We start from the raw sequence: 21,595 nt of genomic DNA on the forward strand, positions 1-21,595 counted from the left end.
GCCCGTGAGCTGGCTGCTGAGCCTGCGCGTCCGGAGCCTGTGCTCCGCAACGGGAGAGGCCACAACAGTGAGAGGCCTGCGTACCACAAAAAAAATAAAAATAAAAAAAATTTAAAAAAATGGGGAGGATGGGGAGAATTAAAAACACTCATAATCCCATCATAAACCAATAGTTGTTAACATCTGATTACTTTTCTAAGAGCATGTGTATGTATATGCATAAATTTTTTTAACAAAATTGGTTCCATTCTACCAATAGTTTTATATTCTGCTTTCTTCTATTTACGAAGCATCTTTCCGGATTTTTTTTTAGTTCAGCAATTTGTTTACATAATATTCTACTACTCAGATGAGTTGTGTTTTAGTCTCTCATTTTCCTATTATCATATATGCAGGTTAGTTTCAGTATTTTGACATTGTAAATACTGCTGGGATAAACATTCTCATTCATAGACTACTGCCTGCATCTCTCATTGTTTCTAGAAGACAGGTCCTCATTTCCTGTATGTAGGGATATACAGATACTTTCAAGGCTTTTAACACGTTTACCAAATTGCTTTCCCGAACGGTTTATCAAAAAGACTAGTTACTCTAGATGTAAAAGAATGACCATCTGTCCTAAACCATATCACCAGATTCTTTCCCAGAATCATAACTGAGTGTTATGATTTTGACAAAGTATTTGCCAATTTTTAGGCAAAACATGGTATTTCCCTAGATGACTACCTTCATTGCATGGAGCACCGTGTCTCACCCACCTGTCCTCCCCATGTGCCGTCAGCTGTGACTTCCCCAACACAAACATGTTTATTCTGGCAGGACTCCCACTTCCCCTGCCAAACTGGGGAAGTGACTTCCCCTGCCTGTCTAGATCACGTCCTCAAGTGATACCAAAAAAAGAGGAAGAGAGGCTGAACACCCCTTCCTCTGTCCGAGAGTCACTTGGCTGTGCTTGACACCATGATGAGGACTGTCACTGTGGCCAGAGCTACCGGCTGGACAGTCTGCTCAAGTGCAAAGTGGGGCTTCCCACCGACCTCATTCCAGATGACCCACCCAACTCAGCAGAGAGGCTGTGCAGGAGCCCTTGGGAGAAAATGCTGACACTCACTCAGTGATGTGGATCTTCAAATCCACTAACTTTTGTGAACTAAATAGTGATGCTGAAATATCTTTGGGAAGACAGGAAATCCTGAAGCAGATACACATTTGAAGACCAAAGAAAGGCACTAGAATGTACCTGTGGAACTTAAAAACAGACATTGATAATGTCAATGTCAGCAATAGGGACTTATTGGCTTAAATAAGACGATCATGAGATTTTCTCTTTGGGACAGGAACCCTGAAGAGCACATGCTACATAACTGTCCTCAGCAAAGTCTCCCTCCCAACACCAGACCCAGGCCGAATCACTTCTGAAGCAAACTTACCATTTTTTTGTTGTCCTGCTTATTAATGCTGACCACAGACTCCTTGATTACAATGTGAGTGATCTCAGGGAAGTAAGAAAAATTGTTCCACTCTTCCCGGATTTTATTTTTCTCCTCATCCTTCTTGTGTTTATTTTCCAGTTTTTTCCGTTTCAGTTTATTTTTTTCCTTTTCAACAGGAACAACCTGATAAGATACATAAAAGTGACAGAGTGAAGTCAGCTTTCTCATTTTCTCCTGGCAAACCAACAGAAGGCCTGCAGCTGAGGAGGAGAAAGCCAGCGTGCCTGGATTGACAAAGGAACTGGGAGAGTTAGCACCCATGAGCCTATTTGGGTCCCCATGGGCCTATTTGGTCCCAGCAGGGATGCCTGGGATCCTACACCTGGAAGAGATCTTAATGAACACACTGACTAAACTCTTTACATAATCTATAATGTGCGAGCAAACTCAGGAACAGAAATAACTGCTCTCTAGACACGCATCTCCAGTCAGGTCCCCCCACTTGAACATAGGCTTTCTCCTTTTACAATCTATCACTGATTGTCTTGACTTTATAGCCATATTCAAGTTGGAATTTTCAAGAGAAGGTATGAATCCCATGCTTGGATAACCTAGGGAGTCATACATGTCTGCACAAGCTTACGTATTTTGTGTAGCAGAAGTCTTGGAGACTAGAAATCTGGGATAAGATCCTGCCTCTGCCAGTTACTTAGTTAGGTCATCTCTTTGTGCCTCCATTTCCTCATCCATAATCAGAGATCTTACATCTTCACAAGGTTCTTGGAGCAGTAGGTAAGTTCTTATTAACACAGTACCCACACTACACAGAAAACACTTGGTAAGTGTTTGGCACTGTTATTTTAGCATGAAAATAAAATAGGAGTAGAAAGTAAATCTCACCTTTACTTCAATATTATTATTATTTACAATAATAATGATGATGGTAATAGCAGCTATAATAATTTATTGAACATTTATCATATGCCAAGCTCTGTGCTAAACGACATTCAGTTCTCTCAACACTATGAGGTAATACACTAAGTATCGCCATTTTATAGATGAATAATATGTGGCTGATATATGTGAAGTAACCCTCCCAAGGCCATGTGAGTATAAACAGTGGAGCTAGGATTTGACCACATCTATTTAGATTTAAAACCCATGCTTTTAAACCACTCTGCTCTATTGCCTCATCCAAGAAACACTTCAAAAAGAAGCTCCAAATTGCAAGAAAAATTACTCTATTTCACAGAACCAGAGGGCTAAATTAATTCTTGGCATAATCACTATTAGTTAGTTATGACCTTGGGCAAGCTTCTTAACTTGTCTGTGCCTCTGTGTTCATCTATAAAATAGGGAAAATGGTAGTATCTCTCATAGATTTATTTTAAGGAATAATTGAGTTAATACATGTAAAATGCTTAGAAAAGTTCTTGGTACATGGTGACCACTTGGTACATGTCTGCTATTATTGCTATATTATTACAAATTGTATATGTTGTTATTATATTTCTGTTTGCCTACAGAACTCAATAAATATTTATTTTAGATCTACTGCTACATGGATACAATAAAAGATGAATGATACATGGTCTCTAGCCCATGAAATAAACTCAGCTGACAGGGGTGATGAACATGCAAAGAGATAATCCCAACAGAATACACGGAACACACCATGTGACACAGGATGCTCTGTTCTGATCAGCCACCTATCAGCACTTACATTTGGTTTCTGCCTCCACTGGATTCCAAGATTTCCAGTCACCATCACTTCATAGCAGAGAATGTTTCCATTATCATTCGGATGGAACCGATTCATCTCATTTTCTGATGAAATCAGTAGCGTGGAAGTCTCAAATATTTCAGCACCATAATGCTTTGTCAAAGTTTCCAAGGTAGCCAGGTATTTCACCTTCAGGTCGTGTGTGGACACACTGCTGTCACAAATGGTCTTGTTGTTAAACTCCTTTAGGAAATCCTTGAAAACATTATTTATCCGCATCCTGGTGAGAAGGTTCCTCTGTCTGATGGACTTATTCAATGTTTCTGGAATATATCGCTTGTAGCTGAAAGTAAAAAAAAAAAGTCTCTTTTTCATGGATAGGTTAGCAGAATAGTGCAGAAAGAAACCTAAGTCTATAAATCTTCCTTCCCTGTGTTGCCAAATGAGAAAGAAGGGTCTACTCCCAGAGGGTCTAAGATGGAGTAAAACTCTGAGTATGATAATCGTAAGGAGATCGAGGTGAACAGGGACTGAAAGAGAAAAGTACATGTTCCACAGATTTTACTGAAATGGGAAATTCCTACAGGAATCATCAGATTTTCTGGGTCACAAAGGCAGGCAGCAAAATGCACTTATCTGTGTTTTTCTTTGCTAGTGTCACTGTTCCCATGCACACTGGTGCTCACATAAACACACTGTTACTAAGATTCAGCATCAGTTAGAAAGCCGTCTGGAAGGTGTCAAGAGTGACGGAAGATGTTTTGTATGTTCTACTTGCCTATTTTACAGTTTTTCTATAAAGATCAAAAACTACTTTTATAAGAAATGGGAAAAACCCATAAAAGCTAATTAAATACAAAAGATCTAGTGTTTGCCATGTGCAAATGTCTCAGATATATTAAATGGATCAACAAGTAAACTAAAAGATTAGTTACCCATCCAGGTGCTAATGAGAGAGTATCTATGACTAACAGAATCTCAGCAAACAGATATACTGCTAGAACAGGAGCCAGCTTTAAGAAGAGTATGAACACCAAAGAAAAAGAGAACAAGTCCACTGGGGGTCAAAGTGGGGAGACCCGTCGGCCTGTTACTCCCAGGCCTGAAAAAGCACCTGGCACAGGGAAATCCCTGCTGCACAGATGGTTTCACAACGGTGGAAAACTGTGGAGTTTGAAATTTATCCCCAACAAATATTGTAATTTTTTCGATTAATGTAATGGAGAGGAAAATCAGAGGAGAGTTATCATTTTTTACTTTAGCCTCATGAAAAAATAAAGAGGAGGTGCCCAGAGCAAAAGCCACAGAAAACAGAGAAAGTAGCAGAACAGCATATGTCTAATCAGTCCCTCCATTTCTGAGGAGCAACTTGTGATCTGCTCCAGACTCTGGTCAAGGGCAAGGAGATACAAGAAGTAACCTTATGAGAAGATACATGCCACCTATCACAAATAACACCACTATAAATAATTCCCTCTTCAAAATGAGACTGTCTTATGACAATCACAATAGCTCACTGATTTAAAAATTATATTTCCAGACTTCCCTGGAGGTCCAGTGGTTAAGAGTCTGCACTTCCACTGCAGGGAGCACAGGTCTGATCCCTGGTCAGGGAACTAAGATCCCACATGTGGCACAGTGCGGCCAAAAAAATAAAATAAAATAAAAATTATATTTCATAGATGGGTTGGAGTTATGCAGATTGAATATTCCTTCACAAAGACTTGATCACAAAGTAAATACAGTTTTCTTAAGGTAACAGTTGAGCGTGGTTCACATCAGAATTAATGGCTCTCTAGTGAACTAGTTCTGGCTGGGAACGAAAGCAGCTCTGCCTGTAGAACTATACTGAGAAGGATTTTAGGACAGATCCAGCACAAAAGGAAAAAGTTCAGTGATAGATGGCAATGCCCAGCATGGGCAGAGAGGAAGGGGGAGGGCATGCAGGCCACTAATTTGACTGGCACCCCAGCTCAGAACTGTCACCCTAGTACAAATTTCTGAGGTCATCAGCCAACATTCAAAATCAGGACACAGTTATAATAGTGCTACCTTTCATAAATATTCTAAAAAAGAGTTGCGCTCTGCAGAGAGCAGTAGTCAGCCAAAAGCTGGCAGTAGTTAAACTGAGATGTATGAGGGGCTTCCCTGGTGGCGCAGTGGTTGAGAGTCTGCCTGCTGATGCAGGGGACACGGGTTCGTGCCCCGGTCCGGGAAGATCCCACATGCCGCGGAGCGGCTGGGCCCGGGAGCCAGGGCCGCTGAGCCTGCGCGTCCGGAGCCTGTGCTCCACACCGGGAGAGGCCGCAACAGGGAGAGGCCCACGTACCGCAAAAAAAAAAAAAAAAAAAAAACTCGAGATGTATGAAAACATACAAAAATAACACCATCCCCACAATCAATTCTTTAGCCAGCAGGAAGGTTTACCTGATGTCCTTGGGAAGTTCTGGCAACTGCATCTTCTTCATCATGGCATAGTGGGAGATGGCCAGGACGGCCATTCCCAGACACTCGTTCTCAATATCATGCCCATCCTGCTCCGTCTTGGGGTCTCGAATGGGAGCCAGGCATTTGACCAAATCATACTGTCCCTTTGGAGCAGAGGTGAGAAGAAATGAACCACCACTTAAGTTTCAAGAGTCCACTCATGTTTCTGATCTTGAGAGGAAGGTTCCCCACACAGGGAGGTGCTACCCAATAAGCAGTACAGCAATGAGACTAACGAGATTTAGAGTTTCTCTGGCACCAAAGCTCTTTCTCAACAGCTGGGTATGAAGGGGCTTGGGAAAGGTGTCCCCAGGTTAATTCATTCGTTTAATAAATACTCACTGTGCACTATGCTGGGTGCTGGTGAACAGTATGAACACATGAAGCCCCTCTGTGGGGCTTCCCATGTAAGTGATGATGAAAAGCAGCATGTACTAGGCTTGGGCTGCACCAGGGCATGGGACGTGACAGCTGTCTGGGGTTTGATTATTTGTTAACTCCACAACGAACCAGTGTATAAATGACAGAGCACCACACACCCTTCTGATGTAGATTTACAGAAAGGAGAAGGAATCCAGATTCCACACTGCATCATTACCACACGTAAGTTTTTTCAACATCTGCTGTTCAAGTTTCCGGTAGTGGAATGTATCACCAAAATACACCCCCTCACTCACTGAGGCATGCCACATTCCACGAGCCAATGAGGGCTGCTAGGTCCCCTTTATTAAGCCCTAACCTGAGTGCTACGCACTGTGGGAGGTTCCTCTCATTTACTATTTCACTTATTCTTTACAACAGCCCTATGAGGGGGATGCTAACATCATCATCTCTGCCTAACAGCTGAGAAATCTAAGGCACCAAAAGGTTAAATAACTTCATTCACTCACTTGGTAATCATTGATTAACAAGAACCAATTACAGGCCAGATGTTATTCTAGGTGCTAGGGATATAGCAGTTAACCAAACCACATCACTGACCTTACGGAGATTTCCAGGAAAGAAAGAAGAACAAACAGAAATATATAACCTCAAGTAGTTACCAAAACCAAAGTCAATTAGAAAGACAGAATACTGTGGGAGCTGGGGACCTAGTGAGTGGTGGGGTAGAGGGTCAGACCAGATGTGACTGCAGGACTACAGCTCTGCAACACTGTGCTACAGTCAAACTCAGTCTTTAAAGCTCACCAACTGGAAGTGTACACAGCTCTTAGGATTGGGACCTGGTTAGCCTTTCTCCAGCTCAAAAAGAGGCAGACATGAAGTATGGGGGTGGTGTTACTACATAAGGAAGACACTCACTTTCCCTGAAGCAACTTTAGTTTAGTGGGTTTTGGATGGAGGGTTCTCACTGCTGCAGTTCCCCCTTTTCCCCAAGATAGGACTTCTTGTTTCTCTCAGTAAGAAAAGGACACTGACAACTTCTACAAACTATCAAGGACCAACAACAATCATCTCCACCAGCAATGTGTGAAGAGGAGAACAAAATCTGAAACTATTTTGTCTGGCTGTGATTTTCTGTCAATATCACTGTACAACTACCTCACGTAACTCATTCCTGAAGCTCTGAAAAGTCAGGTTCTAATGTAATATTTACTCTTGAAGTATGGTGCACTCTTTTTTTACACTTCCTCTCCCAAAAAAGTAAAAGAATCAATCTCAGAAATGAATATATGTAAAACTAGGAGGCTGAATTCAAAAAGACCAATCTGAAAATGGCCAGTTCACTTATTTTTTCCACACAGTATCTGCCCAGGGCTGTGCCCTGTCCCATTTCTCTACTGTCTCTGAGGCCATTCCTCAGGTATATTATGGAACATGGATAGTGTGCGATCAACAACTAAAGCTGTACAAGAGAATACAACTGTGACATATAACCCACACGTGTAAAAGTATATCCTAAGGAAATAATAAACAGAACACATATTTAGACGTATGTATGAGGCTGTTTTGTAACAGTGATAGCACAACAGGGGAAAAAAATCAAGAAAAACCAAGCGTGTTCAGAAACAAGGATTAGTTAAATAAAGGCTGACTTCTCCTCTGGATTCCAGTCTCACGCTCGATTTCCTAGCCGAATCTCCACTTGTGTATCTCACAGGTGTCTCCAAAAGAGAGCTCCCAATTCCCACCCCTTCTCCAGCCTGCTGCTCCCAGTCTCCCTATGCAGGGAATCACTCCGTTATCTACCAAACACTGCCCAAAATAAATCTCAAAATTCTCTTTGACTCTTCAAATATCCTCACCTTCCACATCCAACTCATAAGCAAATCATATCAAATCCAACTCCAAAATTAATCTCAGATCCACCCATTTTTCTCCAACTCTACTGCCACTACACTGGTGCTACTGGCATCTAAGGAGAGGAGGCCAGGGGTGTGGATAAATATTCCACAATCCCTTACAACAAAGAATTAACCAGCCCAAAGGGTCAGTAGTGCTGCTTTTGAAAAGCTTTGCTCTACTCCGAAGAAATACTTTCCCCACTCCTCCCTTAGAATTGCAGACACTTTTTTATTCTTCAAAGTTCAATATAAATGCCACCTCTTTAGAGGGATCTTCTCTGATCACACTATTTAAATTAGGTCTCCCCATTCAAACCTCCCTCCCCATATTCTCTATGACAAAGGCCTTTTTCTTCATAGCACTTTTCATAATTTCTTGTGTATTATCTATGTATCATTTTATCTGCTTGTTTTGTTTGTCCAACTCGATTATATGTCTGGTGCTTGCAGAGACCATGTCTGTCTTGCTCACCACAGTTTCTGCAGCACTTTAGCAAAAAGTACACAGACACTCAGAACAATAACATATTTTCAAAAACTACATAGTGCATAATACATATCTGCATAATAAAATCAGGAAGCACATATACAAAAATGTTAGTTACCTCAGGGTAATGTAATTTAGGTGACTTAACTTCTCTTTCTGGCTTTCTTCTAGTGTCTTATCGTTCTACCCGGCCACCACTGTGACTCAGAGTGGCCACCTCCTTCCTCTCTGTGACTGCTGGGAAGTACCTTCGTGATTAGCCCTGCTGAACTACACCTTCCCTCACTTATAGCTCCCCTCTGCTCTCTGCACAGGAGGCACTGTAGACACGAACTGAAATGGTAGGAGGGGGGAAAAAGAAAGGAATGGGGAAGAAGTAAAGCCCAAAAAGCCCGCAAGTGGGATAACCAGCCGGTTGGATGCTGAACTGCCTTCCCTGTCCTCACCTGGGGCAAGTCCAGGGTTGGTGAGAACTACCCATGGAACAGGCCATAAAGCATCTTAGCTGCCACCACGGTTGGCTGCGCCAGGGAATCTGACCCCTACCATGTCTTACCCACCCCACAAACTCCAGGCTCTCCAGGGCCCAACATCTTACCTGAGCAAACAGATACTCCAATGAGCTGGCATCAAGGAGAGGTGTTGCATCTGGAACTTTTTTTTTCTCATAGCTATTCTTCTGCTTCTTTGGAGAATGTCGCCATACTGACTGCTCGTTATCATTGGTCCCATGCCAGTTGGTGAAATAGAACCTGTAAGGCAGGAAGATGAATGTTAACTGTGGGAAAGGGGACCTTGGCATGCGTGGGAGAGGCATCCTGGTTCTACCCAGAGCGATCAGTGCCAGAGGTTAAACTTCCCTGAGAAGTAAACAGACAGACCTTTCATCTGTGTAGCGCTTCACTGTTTATAAGGTCCTTTTCTTTTCATTCTTTAAGCACTCTGTGAAGAGCATACTGCCAGAACCTCATCTATGACTCAGGGAGATAAAGTGACTTCCTTAAAATCACAAAGTAATTTCCACTCCGTCTTCCTAGATAGGAAAACACTGCTGTCTAGAACTAGATGCTAGCCCAGCAACTCCCTCCACTGTTAGTAATGCCAGCCTGCTTTGAATCCAAGACCTATTTCACAGTTTAACATTTCTGAAATCCAGTTTCATCATACAGTCAAGACATACAGTTAATGTAGCAGTGTTTCCTAATTCTCAGATGGCTGTTACTGACACTTTTTATCTTACAATGAACAAAGTTTTAAAACAGAAGAAATATACAAATACTACTACAAGCATCAGCTGCAGTGCCCTGAACTAATAAATGCTTTATATACATTATGCTATTTAATGCTTACAGCAACTGTACAAGGTATGTTTCATTGTTTCCATTTTATAGATAAGGAAAACTGAGGTTCCGAGAGGCTAGGTCACCTAAGACCACAAGCCTGTTTTCTCCACTACTACTTTCCTCTGCCATCTGTAAGAGAAACACAATGAGTTCTGGAATGTTGAAAGTGACTGAGCCAAGCTGATCCAGGTCAGCTCTAGGCTACAGACTCAGAGAGTACCTGGGTCTCTCTCCCTTGACATGCCCATGTGCTGATGAAAAACCACCACCGCATGGAGAAGGAACATATAAAACCTCCCAAAAAGGAGCTGCCGTTAAACTCAGATATCTGTCAGTGAGCTCTATTTGCAGAGCCTAGGGCATGCCAGGTCCTGGGCCAGGCTCTGGAACACAAGGGGTTCTCAGGCACAGTCCCTGCCTGCTGTGAATTCCCTGTCTGTAGGCAATCAGTTAAATCCAGGGGGCACATCTCATAAATAGGGCTACACTGTAACTTCCATGGACCCCACACAGTTTTCCTTTCCTCCATAAAAAAAAATATTAAAGTTATATTTTACAACTATGTTGGTATAAAGATGAATATAATCCAGGCTGGATTATTTTTTTTCCTGATTTTAATAAAATTAAAACACTTCTGTGGACCCCTAATAACATCATGAGCCCAAGGCATTGTGCCTCATAGATAAGTTTTTCTTGAACATGAGTATCTCAGATAAGGTGCCAAAGGAGCACCAAGGAGAAAGAAGCTGCTGCCACTGCCAGGGGATGTGGTAGGGAAGGGTAAAGGGTTGGGGAAGGGAGTTGGGACTAGGATAAATAAATACCAGGCTATGGAGTCTGGACCATACACAGAAGGCAGAGGAAAGACTGAGCCAAACTGATGTGAGGCAGGATCCCACTGGAAGAAAGCCCCACAGAAGATGGACTGAAATGAGAGAGGCCAAGAGACAAGCAGGTGCCTAAGGCAGCAGCCTGGGCAATGCCGTGAGGTTTGTGGGGGCAGAGGCCTCAGTGCCTTGCTCATCACTAAATCCCCAGCGCCTAGCATATAACAGGTGCTTAATACATGCTTGTTGGATGCAGAAACAGCAAATGAATGACCTAACTCAAGAAGTAGCAATTAAAATGGAAAGGATGGATAAGAAGTTACTTTAAAGGTAAAAATCAACATTTTACAACTTCAAGTGATTCTATACAGCCCACCTTCCACAAAACTCACGGAAATGACTGATAATTTGACTGTGGCCTTTGGCATCTCTCTCTCAGACAGAAAGAGCCACGTATCCACAGAGTCCACATGCACCATAAACCACAGCTGCAGGACTATCCCCGCACCTTCCCATGTGAGAGTAGAAGCCTGAGGCTCTGAGCTGACAAAGAGGCCATAATTCATGCTGCCCCCAGGCTGAGGAGCCTGCTCTTCAAGGGCAGAACAAAGCAAGGCGGGGAGGACTCCTCCAGGATCGGTTGCCCTAGGCAGGCAGAAAGTAAGAGGTGAACCAGCCCTACCAGCTGAGCAGACAACAGGAAATCTGACACTGGGGCTGAAAAAGATGGACAAGGCCATGGCCAACTCCTCTGACTGCTGAGGGAAATCCAAAATGGAGAGTTCTCTTCATTCATACAATAATCTAGTGATCTACTGTAAGTTCCAGGGGGTCTGCCTGGGAGGAGACAGGTGAGAGGGTCTACATGGGATGATTAAGAGAGTAGCTCAAAGGGCCCAGCATACTCCCTCCGGGCTGAACAAGGACATTTTCTGAGGTTGCTATCTGAGCCCTGTGAGACTAGCCTTGCCTTGGAAGCCTTTAGGTAAGATGTTCAGACAAGATAAGGCAATGTGCAGCTTCTCCACTACAGAAAGGCTGAAGGGAGCCTAAAACAAGGCTGGATCTCTGGAAATTTCCTATAGTCAAAGGCTGAGAGCTCTCTATTTAATAAGACAATAAAAAGAAAAAACCTTTAGATCAGTTAACTGCCAAAATCAACATCTTCCATAAGCAACAAGCATATATTGTATAGCACAGGGAAATATAACCATTATTTTGTAATAACTTTTTTTGGTTTTTACGCGGGCCTCTCACTGTTGTGGCCTCTCCCGTTGCGGAGCACAGGCTCCGGACACGCAGGCTCAGCGACCATGGCTCACGGGCCTAGCCGCTCCGCGGCGTGTGGGATCTTCCCAGACTGGGACACAAACCTGTGTCCCCTGCATCAGCAGGCGGACTCCCAACCACTGTGCCACCAGGGAAGCCCTATTTTGTAATAACTTTAAATGGAGTATAACCTACAAAAATACTGAATCACTATGTTGTACATATGAAACTAATATTGTAAATCCACTACACTTCAAGAAAAATAAATAAATAAATGTAACAACAGGGAATGTTTCAAGGAAAAAAAAAATCAACATCTTCCTAATCGCTAATAAGACAAAAGTAGTAAGTACACTGAAGACAGAAACTGTGCGCTCCTTTCAAAATTAATTATTAAACTTGGGCCAATTCCTGATATTACAACATGCTGAAGGAAAAAAATTAAGAATGATCTAAATAAATGTAGTATGATAGCTGCTGATATTCCTTTGCAGAATGATGTGGAAGAACACTGCAGGAAGGAAGGAAGGAGGGAGGGAAAGATTATCCCCCTTATTGGCGGAATAGACAGACCTGCCAATAAGAGATATGCCTTCCTTGCAAGTTTTTGAGAAAATTATATTACAGATGATTACATATTCTAAGTTTATGTACAGCTATTATATACAACGAATTCTCTTTAGGCTTCTATAGAACTTTACTAATGGATAGTAAAATTCATTTAGATGATAAAGCAAGAAAACTTTTTTTTCTTAAAGAGGAATAAAGAATATGCTTGTCTTATATTAAGATACATTACAAAACAATAGCTATCAAAATTATCTAAAAGCAGAAAACTATAATTAAAGTACAAGAACACAGAGCTGGGATTCCACTGAAATAGTCACTAACATTTATTTTTGTATTACACCTTTTTTAGTGGTGAGATGCTGAGGTTTCAAAATTATGTAGTTTGTTGTAATGCAAATGTTTTAGCTTAGGGTGGGATCTTTTTTTCCAAGTTCAAAGAGCTTGTGGTAACAAAGCAATATCCTGTTGAGGCCCAATGTCAGGTACAAAGTCAAGGTGCCAAAAATGAGGCAGCCATGCACTTCCTGGCAGCTAACAAAAACAGGGAGCTGGCAAAGACAGCTTTTAATCATGAGGCAGTCACATGACCAGCAAAGACGAAGGCCTCAGAGGATTCTAATGCTAACAAGACAATTCACTATGTGTGTAACTGTGAGTAACTCACTTCTCTTTTATGGACATCAGTTTCCCCCTAAAAACTTGGAAGAATTGAATCAGGCAAACTCAGGTGTCTTCCAAGTCCCAGATTCTACCATTCTAGATTCCGAGCCAAGTGGAAAAACCTAGAGGGAAAGAACTAGAACTCAATGAGATGCCCCACTTCCTAGACTTCGAGCTGCAAATACATGTTTCAATGCTGGGTCACACAGCCAACCCCCAGGCCACAGAAAGCTAGATTACACTCTGAAAAACAAATCCAAATATAGTCGGAAGGCTCAGCTGGGTGGGGTGAACGTTTCCCTAAATCTGGGGCGTGAAATCTCACATGACACACACCTCTCCTCTTAAGGTGAGACTGTGGGTGAGTACAGAGAGAAGAGGAAAGTCAGCCCCAGGATGATTATCAAAGAACGTAGATCTGGTTCGGCTTCCGCTGAGAAAAACACCCAGGCCATTGTGGAATGGTAACAACTCTACTGACTCCCCAGAGTAAATAGCAGCTAAAATACTGAGGGCCTCTGAGATCGCCAGGGCTTTTCCAGCATGACCTGGTGTTCCATTAGCATCTGAGCTAACCCACTGACTTAATCACATCTATGTAAGTTAAGATTCTTTTCAGATAGGATTCACCCTATTTATAATAGGGTGAATTTATAAGCTCCTCTGCTAAATATACGTGTGAAAGTATGTTTAGCTAGTATCTAACAAACATACTTTCAATTCTAGGTACAGAACAAACACACTTATAAACTCAAGAGACTACAGTGGTGAAGTACTGACTGCCTGTGCCACCTTGGGAGACTATGTGACATTTAACAAAGTCTACAATATGGGAGAAAAGGCAAGTAAGTACCCACCAGAAGAAAAATTACAGCCCCACTAGATAAAAATCCTCAGGGAGTGGATCAAAACATTCACCTCTTTAGAACAAGACCAAGCTAGGATTTCTAGGTTTCCACTTCAGGCAGTGTTTCTCAAGCTCTCTAGCTGCAACTTTTAGTAAGAAACATATTTATTTTATCATGACCTAGTACATACAGACAGATTACATATCTCAAACTGAAGTTCTAAAAAACAATATTCTTAGGATATGTATATATGCCGATATTATCTATCCTCATCTATTTCTCTCTTTTAAAAAAAATCCTGGTCATAACTCACTAAATTAAACTCATATCCATGATTCACTGAATGAAAAACTCTGCTGTAGGATACTAATTCTATTCAAAATACCCTCTGCATCATAATGATTTCTTTTCTAAAATGTGGCAGAGGAAGGTGGTCAAACTCATCTTGAATTGTTTTCCGAATACTGAAGAAGCCCTGTCTCATACCAAGCAAATACAAAACTTACAAATTATAAAAATGACTATAATACTTCTTGGTAAGTGACTCAGGGCTCCAGGCTAACCGTCGCCCGTCCCTGCATGAGGGAGCCCAGCAGGCACCCATACCTCATCCGGTAGTGGAGCCGGAGTGACATCTTGTCGTCGACGGTGATGGTGCGATTCGGAGCATACCAGAGCTTGGTGTTCTCATCATACAGGGCAAAGAGGTTGTGACACAGAGGAGATATACCTGGGGAAAAGTAAAGAACACATCAGAAAATTAAAGACAGATAAATCTGGCCATCTGTTTCCAAAGCACAACATATGCAAAGACCAGAAATTCTCTTATCCAAAAAATCTACATCATATTCGCAACCTCTTAGGGCCAAATACAACTTCCAACCATGTTCAATCAGGCAGTTTTAAACGAAATAATAAAAAATTATGGCTCCCCAGGATTATATACTATAGCTCCTGGCAAACCAGGTTAAAACCATTTAAAAATAAAAGTCTAATAATATTTCTCATTACAGTGTCTATGACAGAGTCTTACCAAATCCTGCTTCAAAGAAAAAAAGGCTATCTGAGAGGTTTCCAGATACCACCTGATGTGCACCTTGTTAATCACAGTGAGAAACAATCTTAGAGTTTGAGAAATCCCTAATCTGTCTCCTACAGAAAATGTTTAAACAGTTCTAACACACTGTGATTACGCATTAAACATGTGAACAAGTTCCTGGCAGTAGCACATGAAATGTGTGTTAGAATAAATAACCAAAGTGATTTCTATCAGTGATTAAAATCTATTGCCATTAATAACAATACACTTCTTAAGTACTCTATGGTTATCAAAAATATTTTTTATTGGTAGCCAACTAGCAAGAACATATATGCTTACAAAAGGTGGTCCAACAGTGCTCCCTTGCCTCCCTACCTAACTGCCTCCTTTGATACAAGAATATTCAAAAAGATAAGGGAGATGATGAAGCCAGGAAAGTACCTTTCCACTCACTTCTGAGCCCATGATTACAATTCCACAGACCTGTAATCTAAAAGTGTCAGGGGAGACAGGAGAATGATTGCAAGTAATCAATCATTGCTGATATTTTCATGTGTGGTCAGGCCTCAAACTAAGATACAATGAACTTAAAAGCAAAAAAACATGGGAGAACATGAGGTAGCTGGCACTTGTTTCCCAACTCAGACATCTGAAGTGAGACTGACACTGACTGGGACCCCGGCTGGCCCTGCTCACCTAGGCAGGGACTCTCTCCAATGCACACACTAAGTTAAGAAGTTACAGCTTTCTTGGGATCTTCATGCCTCTGCTGAATTCCTCAACTCCTGCTTCTCAAGATATTTGGGAGTTACCCCTTCAGAGTTACACTCCTCCATGTAACAGAGAAGATGGAGCTAAATTTCAAAGAGCATTTTCCCTTGGGAAAAATGGCAAATGGCTTTTGGATCCAGTATTATCAGGACTATGTTTCAGGTAAACAGTTGGTTTTCATTCATAAATTGGCTTCTGTGGACTGACCTAGAAATCTAGCTTTTCTTTATACATATCCATATTTGAATGTGAAACATACATATTTGAAGAATAATTTCTCTATAATCATGGACAGGTCTATAATTCTACCACAGGTCTGATTCAAACAATATTACTACTTAAAAATAGGAAGATGAAAGATACCATTTATATAAAAGTACTGAAAAATAATAACAACACTAACATTTACTGAGGGCTTAGTATCAGGCATCAGGCTAACACACATCTATTACCTTTTAATTCTCCTAACACTTAATGTGGTTAAGTATTATTTTTGCCATGTTACAGGTAAAGAAACTCTGAGATTTAGTCTGATTCAGGGTTACTCAACTACTAAAATCCAGGGCTGGCATTCAAACCTAGATAGAGGTACTGAGGGGGCAAATAATGAGAGCTAAAAGAACAAAAATTTACCATATATTGGTGAAAAATGAGGACGTACACAGACCCCAAAACATCATGTACTACAATAATAATAATAATAGCTACAAGAATCTGTGGTATTCTGTATTCATCTATTTTTAAAATTTATTAATTTTTGCAACAATCCCCTGAGTTGGTTACAAAAGATAATACTCATTCTCTACAGACTGGGCTTAAAAACTGATGCCCCAAATTGACCCTGAGCCCAGAGTAACAGGATACAGGGGCTGTGTCTGTCTTCAGATTCACAGGCTCTCCCCTCTCATCTCCTTTAGCAGCAATTCCTCTATCTCTCACTAACTGCAGCCCAACAATTCTGTACAAATGATCCTTGCTAACAAACTAAGGTTTATACTTGCTATGCTGATGGCAAGAAGCCTGGCTAACAGAATAAACATTATAAACCAAATCTCAAGGTAAAGGGGAAAAAATGACTTAGAAACACCAATTTACATCTAGTTGTTTTGCTAATTACAAATACTTTTAAAGCTGCCGTCCAAAGCTGGTTCCTTACCTACTCTGCTATCTAGTCAAAGTAACCCTAAAATATTAATGCATTTTCCCCCACAATAATCTGTAACTCAGCCAATTTTATCTAGTGTTATGTTTAGTCAGTAAGGATCTACTACATTCTTCCCTAGAGCACCAACCTCTCCCCTTTTATTGGAACTCTTGTATTTAAAGCATTTTAAGCAGAAAGACATATCAGGAAGAAAATGGGTTTTCTAGACAAGCTGTATTACAAACAAGGTAGCTGATTCTTCAAACAACCATACTATCCCCGCAGAGTTGTTCTGAGGACTGAAGATGATTTAAGTAAAGCACAGATCAGACTATCTGCCATCATGGCTAGTTAATCTATCATCATGAAATGAGTTGATTTTTTAAAAACAGCTTTACTGAGATGTAATTTACATACCATAAAGTTCACCCATTTTAAGTGTACAGTTCAACGAATTTTAGTATAGTTACAGAGTTGTATAACCACCACCACGATCTAAGTGGATTAGATCTTCAGTTTCTGTGAATTAACTTTACCTGTCATTTAAAAGCAGAAACTGCTTTAATAGGGAAAAACTGCCAATGACTCCAAGTTTAAAGTATAATGAAGGGCTTTATTTTGTTAGTCAGTTTGGTTTCCTACCTTCTAAGGGCAATAGGCTAACTTTAGTAAGACAAGCCTCACTTTAAAAAAAGAAAAAGAAAAGAAAGAAAGAAAAAATGATTGTCTTGTTCACAGCCTCACTGTCCTTCCTTTTCACAACTTGGCAATCTGACCAAGCCACAAAGTGAGACTTAACTTCTCACTTCAACTTAGCGTCACGTTGCAGGGGCAGGGAGGGGGGTGCCAGGCAATAAGGAGGCAGGTCATGGCAGCATAAGGACAGACCACACTTTTCAGAAGTTTTAAACAATTAATATATTGAGAGATGGCACTTCTGAGCTTGTAACTTTGTGCCAGGCGCTTCACTCATTTAGTGCTGATATTATTCCAATTTCATAGATATAGAGGAAATCAGAAAACTGAGCATTATTCCCTGGTATCCCTGTAGCTCATTAGTGACAGAGCAGGAATAAGCTACTTTGCAGCGAAGAAAGTGAAAAGTGAAACTCTCAGAATTAAATTCACTGGCCTAAGGTCAAATGCAAGTCAGTGAAAGAGGCAGGGCAGAATGAATGACTCCCAGAGCCCACACCTCTCTCCAACTCAGTGGAGGTGCGGGGGCAGAGACACCAGGACCCGCTGGGCCCTGGGCAGCTACCGGTACTCACAGCTTTCCTGCGCCGCCCTGATGCACAGCTCCTCCGCTGTGTACTCTCCGCCGCCCAACCGGAGGGGCTCCCTATCCGACAGATAGAAGAGCACTTCCACCCCTGGCTCAGGGGCCTCCAGATTCACGTCGGTCTTCTTGGAGCTCCTCATTTTAGCACAGAAAGCCATGGCATTGCAGTCCTCTTTTATATTTAAATACTGTAGTGGAAGGAAAATGAGACTATGCGGTCATTCTATGTGCTAAAAGCACTAAGTGGTGAAAGAGTGTTTTGAAGGTAAGCAAGCAGAAAGATATGGTATTGGAAAAGTACCTCCCCCTGCCCCTTTCCTCCCTGAAAATCAAATGTATCAGAGCTCACAGCAGGTGCAACCATGGGAAGCAATCAATTATGCACGCTCATGAATTATGGTTAAGACCATATTGTCAAAAATTAGAGTAATTTTAGACATGACCTGAATTTATTTTCTCTATTTGCATACAAGTTGTAGTTGAAAAATGTGCCTCATTCTGGAACCACTGATGTTAACATTACTAATATTCCTGTTACCTCTACTAGAATCATTTAACTTTTGAATAGACCTACTGGCACAAATTACACTCGTCTTTTACTTTTATGTCTACCTCCCAGTAAACGGCAAGCTCGGGGAGGGCATTAACCATCCTTACCTATTTTCATGCCCCTAGAGCCTAGCCCAGGCTGGCTCTGAGACAGTACACACAGAAGGACTACCGATTCATGTTCATAAGCCACATGAATGGGTCATGAGAATTAATGAGTGGAGCCGGGTCCCTTCACCTCACGGAGAGGCAGGATGATGGGCAGCACTTTGTGGCACCAGAATGTGAGCAAGAAGCCTTGCTTTGAAAAGGTCAGAACCCACTGGTGAGAAGCTTGCAAATAAGTTACTCACCTGAGCCCCCTCAATGGGGAGAGCAACTAGGATCAACGAGCCAACCTCAGCAACTGAGCTTTGGGCATGGTGAGAAAAGAGAGGGGAACTAGGGAAAGTCCTGCATGTTCTTTCTCCCCCTCACCCCAGCACCAATGGCCTCAAACCAATTTCCCTGACCCCAGGTTCCTACTTTCCTCCTGCCTACCAAGTCAACCTTCACTTAGCCCCCAAAGTAATGTCCCCCTAGCACATCTCAGATCCTCTAAAGGCTCCCCATTAATCTAGAGACCAATCCTAAGCGCCTAACAGAGGCCCTCCATCACCTGGCCAGATAGCCACACTGGCCTCATATCATGTTGTATCACTCTCAGCCTCTTACTGCAGGCTTGAAACTCACAAAGCTGCCATCTTCTTGTTACCCCCCCCACCTCACCCCCAAGCCGTTTATCTCATTTTCCTGCCTTTGCTCATGCTGATTCCTCTACCAGGAGTGCCTTCCTACCTCATCCCTTTCAGGGCAAACTTCAATTGCCTTTAGAACTCAGCTCGGACATTACCTCCTCCAGGAAGCCACCTCTGAACCTCCATCCCACCTCCTGAGTTAGATGTCCTCTCTCAAACTCACCACACTGCACTCACCACACTGAATTACTACCCTCTTATTCACCTGTCTGTCCCTCTCTCACTCCCACGTGCTGAGTTCCTTAAGGACAGGGACTGTGTCATTCATATTTGTATCACCAGTGCCTAGCACAGAGCTTGCAGAATGACCCAAAGCAAGTCACGGAGGGAGGGCCACAGTCACAGTTCTCTTCACCAAATTCTCTTCAACAAATTCATGTGCTTGGTCCGTTAGCTGCCCTGGTGAGGTGAGATACTTACAGGAAGGACACAAACCAGATATGCCTCAATACTACAAACTAAGAGGCACTTGGTTTTACTTGCTTAATCTCCAAAATAAATTTGAAGATCAAAATTTTCCAGAGACCAGAGGCTGAAAGATGAGCTCATAACTTACCTTAAGGTACAGATCAACTATCAAGCAAGAAAGTTTTAAAACCCAACACTGAGCCTCCAACTCTACCCCAACAATGAAAAATAGAGATGGAAGACAAAGTAGCTAGCCTGCTTTATAACTTAAGAAAAAACCTTTGTCCTTAGGAATCTAAACAGACATGGCGGGGGAAGAATTTAAAGATGGTATTATACACTTTCACCCTACAGAAATAATCAGGCAAATATACATAATTATATATGTACAAGATGTGGCACCATTTGAAATAGAAAACAAAAATACAATGTCCAACAGGAGAGCACTCAGTAAACAAAATTAAGAATATCAACATAAGGGCTTCCCTGGTGGCGCAGTGGTTGAGAATCCACCTGCCAATGCAGAGGACACGGGTTCAAGCCCTGGTCTGGGAAGATCCCACATGCCGCGGAGCGGCTAAGGCCCGTGTGCCACAACTACTGAGCCTGCGCTCTAGAGCCTGCAGGCCACAACTACTGAAGCCTCTGCGCCTAGAGCCCATGCTCCGCAACAAAAGAAACCCCTGCAATGAGAAACCCTTGCACCGCAATGAAGAGTAGCCCCCGCTCACCACAACTAGAGAAAGCCTGCGTGCAGCAATGAAGACCCAACACAGCCAAAAATAAATAAAATAAATTTATATAAAAAAAGAGAATACCAACATAAAGGAATACTATGCAGCTGTTAAGGTGACATAAAACCATTTGACCCTTGGGCTTCCCTGGTGGCGCAGTGGCACAGTGGCTGATGCAGGGGACACGGGTTCGTGCCCCGGTCCGGGAAGATCCCACATGCTGCGGAGCGGCTAGGCCCGTGAGCCATGGCCGCTGAGCCTGCGCGTCCAGAGCCTGTGCTCCGCAACGGGAGAGGCCACAACAGTGAGAGGCGTGCGTACCGCAAAAAACAACAACAACAACAAAAACTATTTGACCCAACATTAAAAGATGTATATGACACACTGCAAAATGAAAAAAGCAAAACATGTATATTATGATCCTTCTGGTTATGCATTTGTACAATCTGGAAAAACAGACAATAAATTGTTATCAGTGGTGACTATCTAGGAGAGATTACAAGGGAACTTAGACTGTACTTCCCATACTTTTGTAGTTAAAAAAAAAAATCTCCAAAGTAGCACATGCAACATTTGGAATGAACAAAAATTAAAATAACGATATTGAAAAATAAATGGATATAGCACAGATAGTCCTATAAGTTTTAGATCAGTTTCATTATTCTTTATAGAAGCTATTTTCCTTTTTGTCTTTCTTTTAAATATGCAAATGTACATACCTGCATTTATCCAGCTGTCCAATGCCCCCCAAAAAGCAGACTGGATTTTCTTCTCTACTTGCCAAAACCCATTCAGAGCTGAGCTAAAGACAAAGATAAATAAATAAATCAGCTGCAGAGGTAACTGCATCAGAAAATAAGAAGACACTTTCATTAAGGAAGCAGCCCAAACCATAAACAGGCAGGAAAAAGCATTTGGGAGGAAGAAGGTGGGGGCGGG

The 21,595-nt window shown here is 41.9% G+C and overlaps 1 protein-coding gene across 1 annotated transcript in view; it reads right to left on the reverse strand.

The window, feature by feature from the left end:
* Nucleotides 1–21,458, reverse strand: part of JAK1 (Janus kinase 1) — a 52,773-nt gene extending 31,315 nt beyond the window's left edge. Inside the window, exons 1-7 of the mRNA XM_007460078.1 lie at nt 21,376–21,458; nt 18,158–18,356; nt 14,539–14,662; nt 9,014–9,167; nt 5,584–5,747; nt 3,157–3,499; nt 1,431–1,616 (exon numbers count right to left, since the gene is read on the reverse strand). Coding sequence (XP_007460140.1) covers nt 1,431–1,616; nt 3,157–3,499; nt 5,584–5,747; nt 9,014–9,167; nt 14,539–14,662; nt 18,158–18,356; nt 21,376–21,381 — 1,176 coding nt within the window. The 5' untranslated portion in view covers nt 21,382–21,458. The remainder of the gene's footprint in view (nt 1–1,430; nt 1,617–3,156; nt 3,500–5,583; nt 5,748–9,013; nt 9,168–14,538; nt 14,663–18,157; nt 18,357–21,375) is intronic.
* Nucleotides 21,459–21,595: the final 137 nt, after the last annotated feature.

The sequence above is a fragment of the Lipotes vexillifer genome, unplaced genomic scaffold (assembly GCF_000442215.2).
Source record: "Lipotes vexillifer unplaced genomic scaffold, Lipotes_vexillifer_v1.1 scaffold134, whole genome shotgun sequence".
Taxonomy (NCBI): Eukaryota; Metazoa; Chordata; class Mammalia; order Artiodactyla; family Lipotidae; genus Lipotes; species Lipotes vexillifer.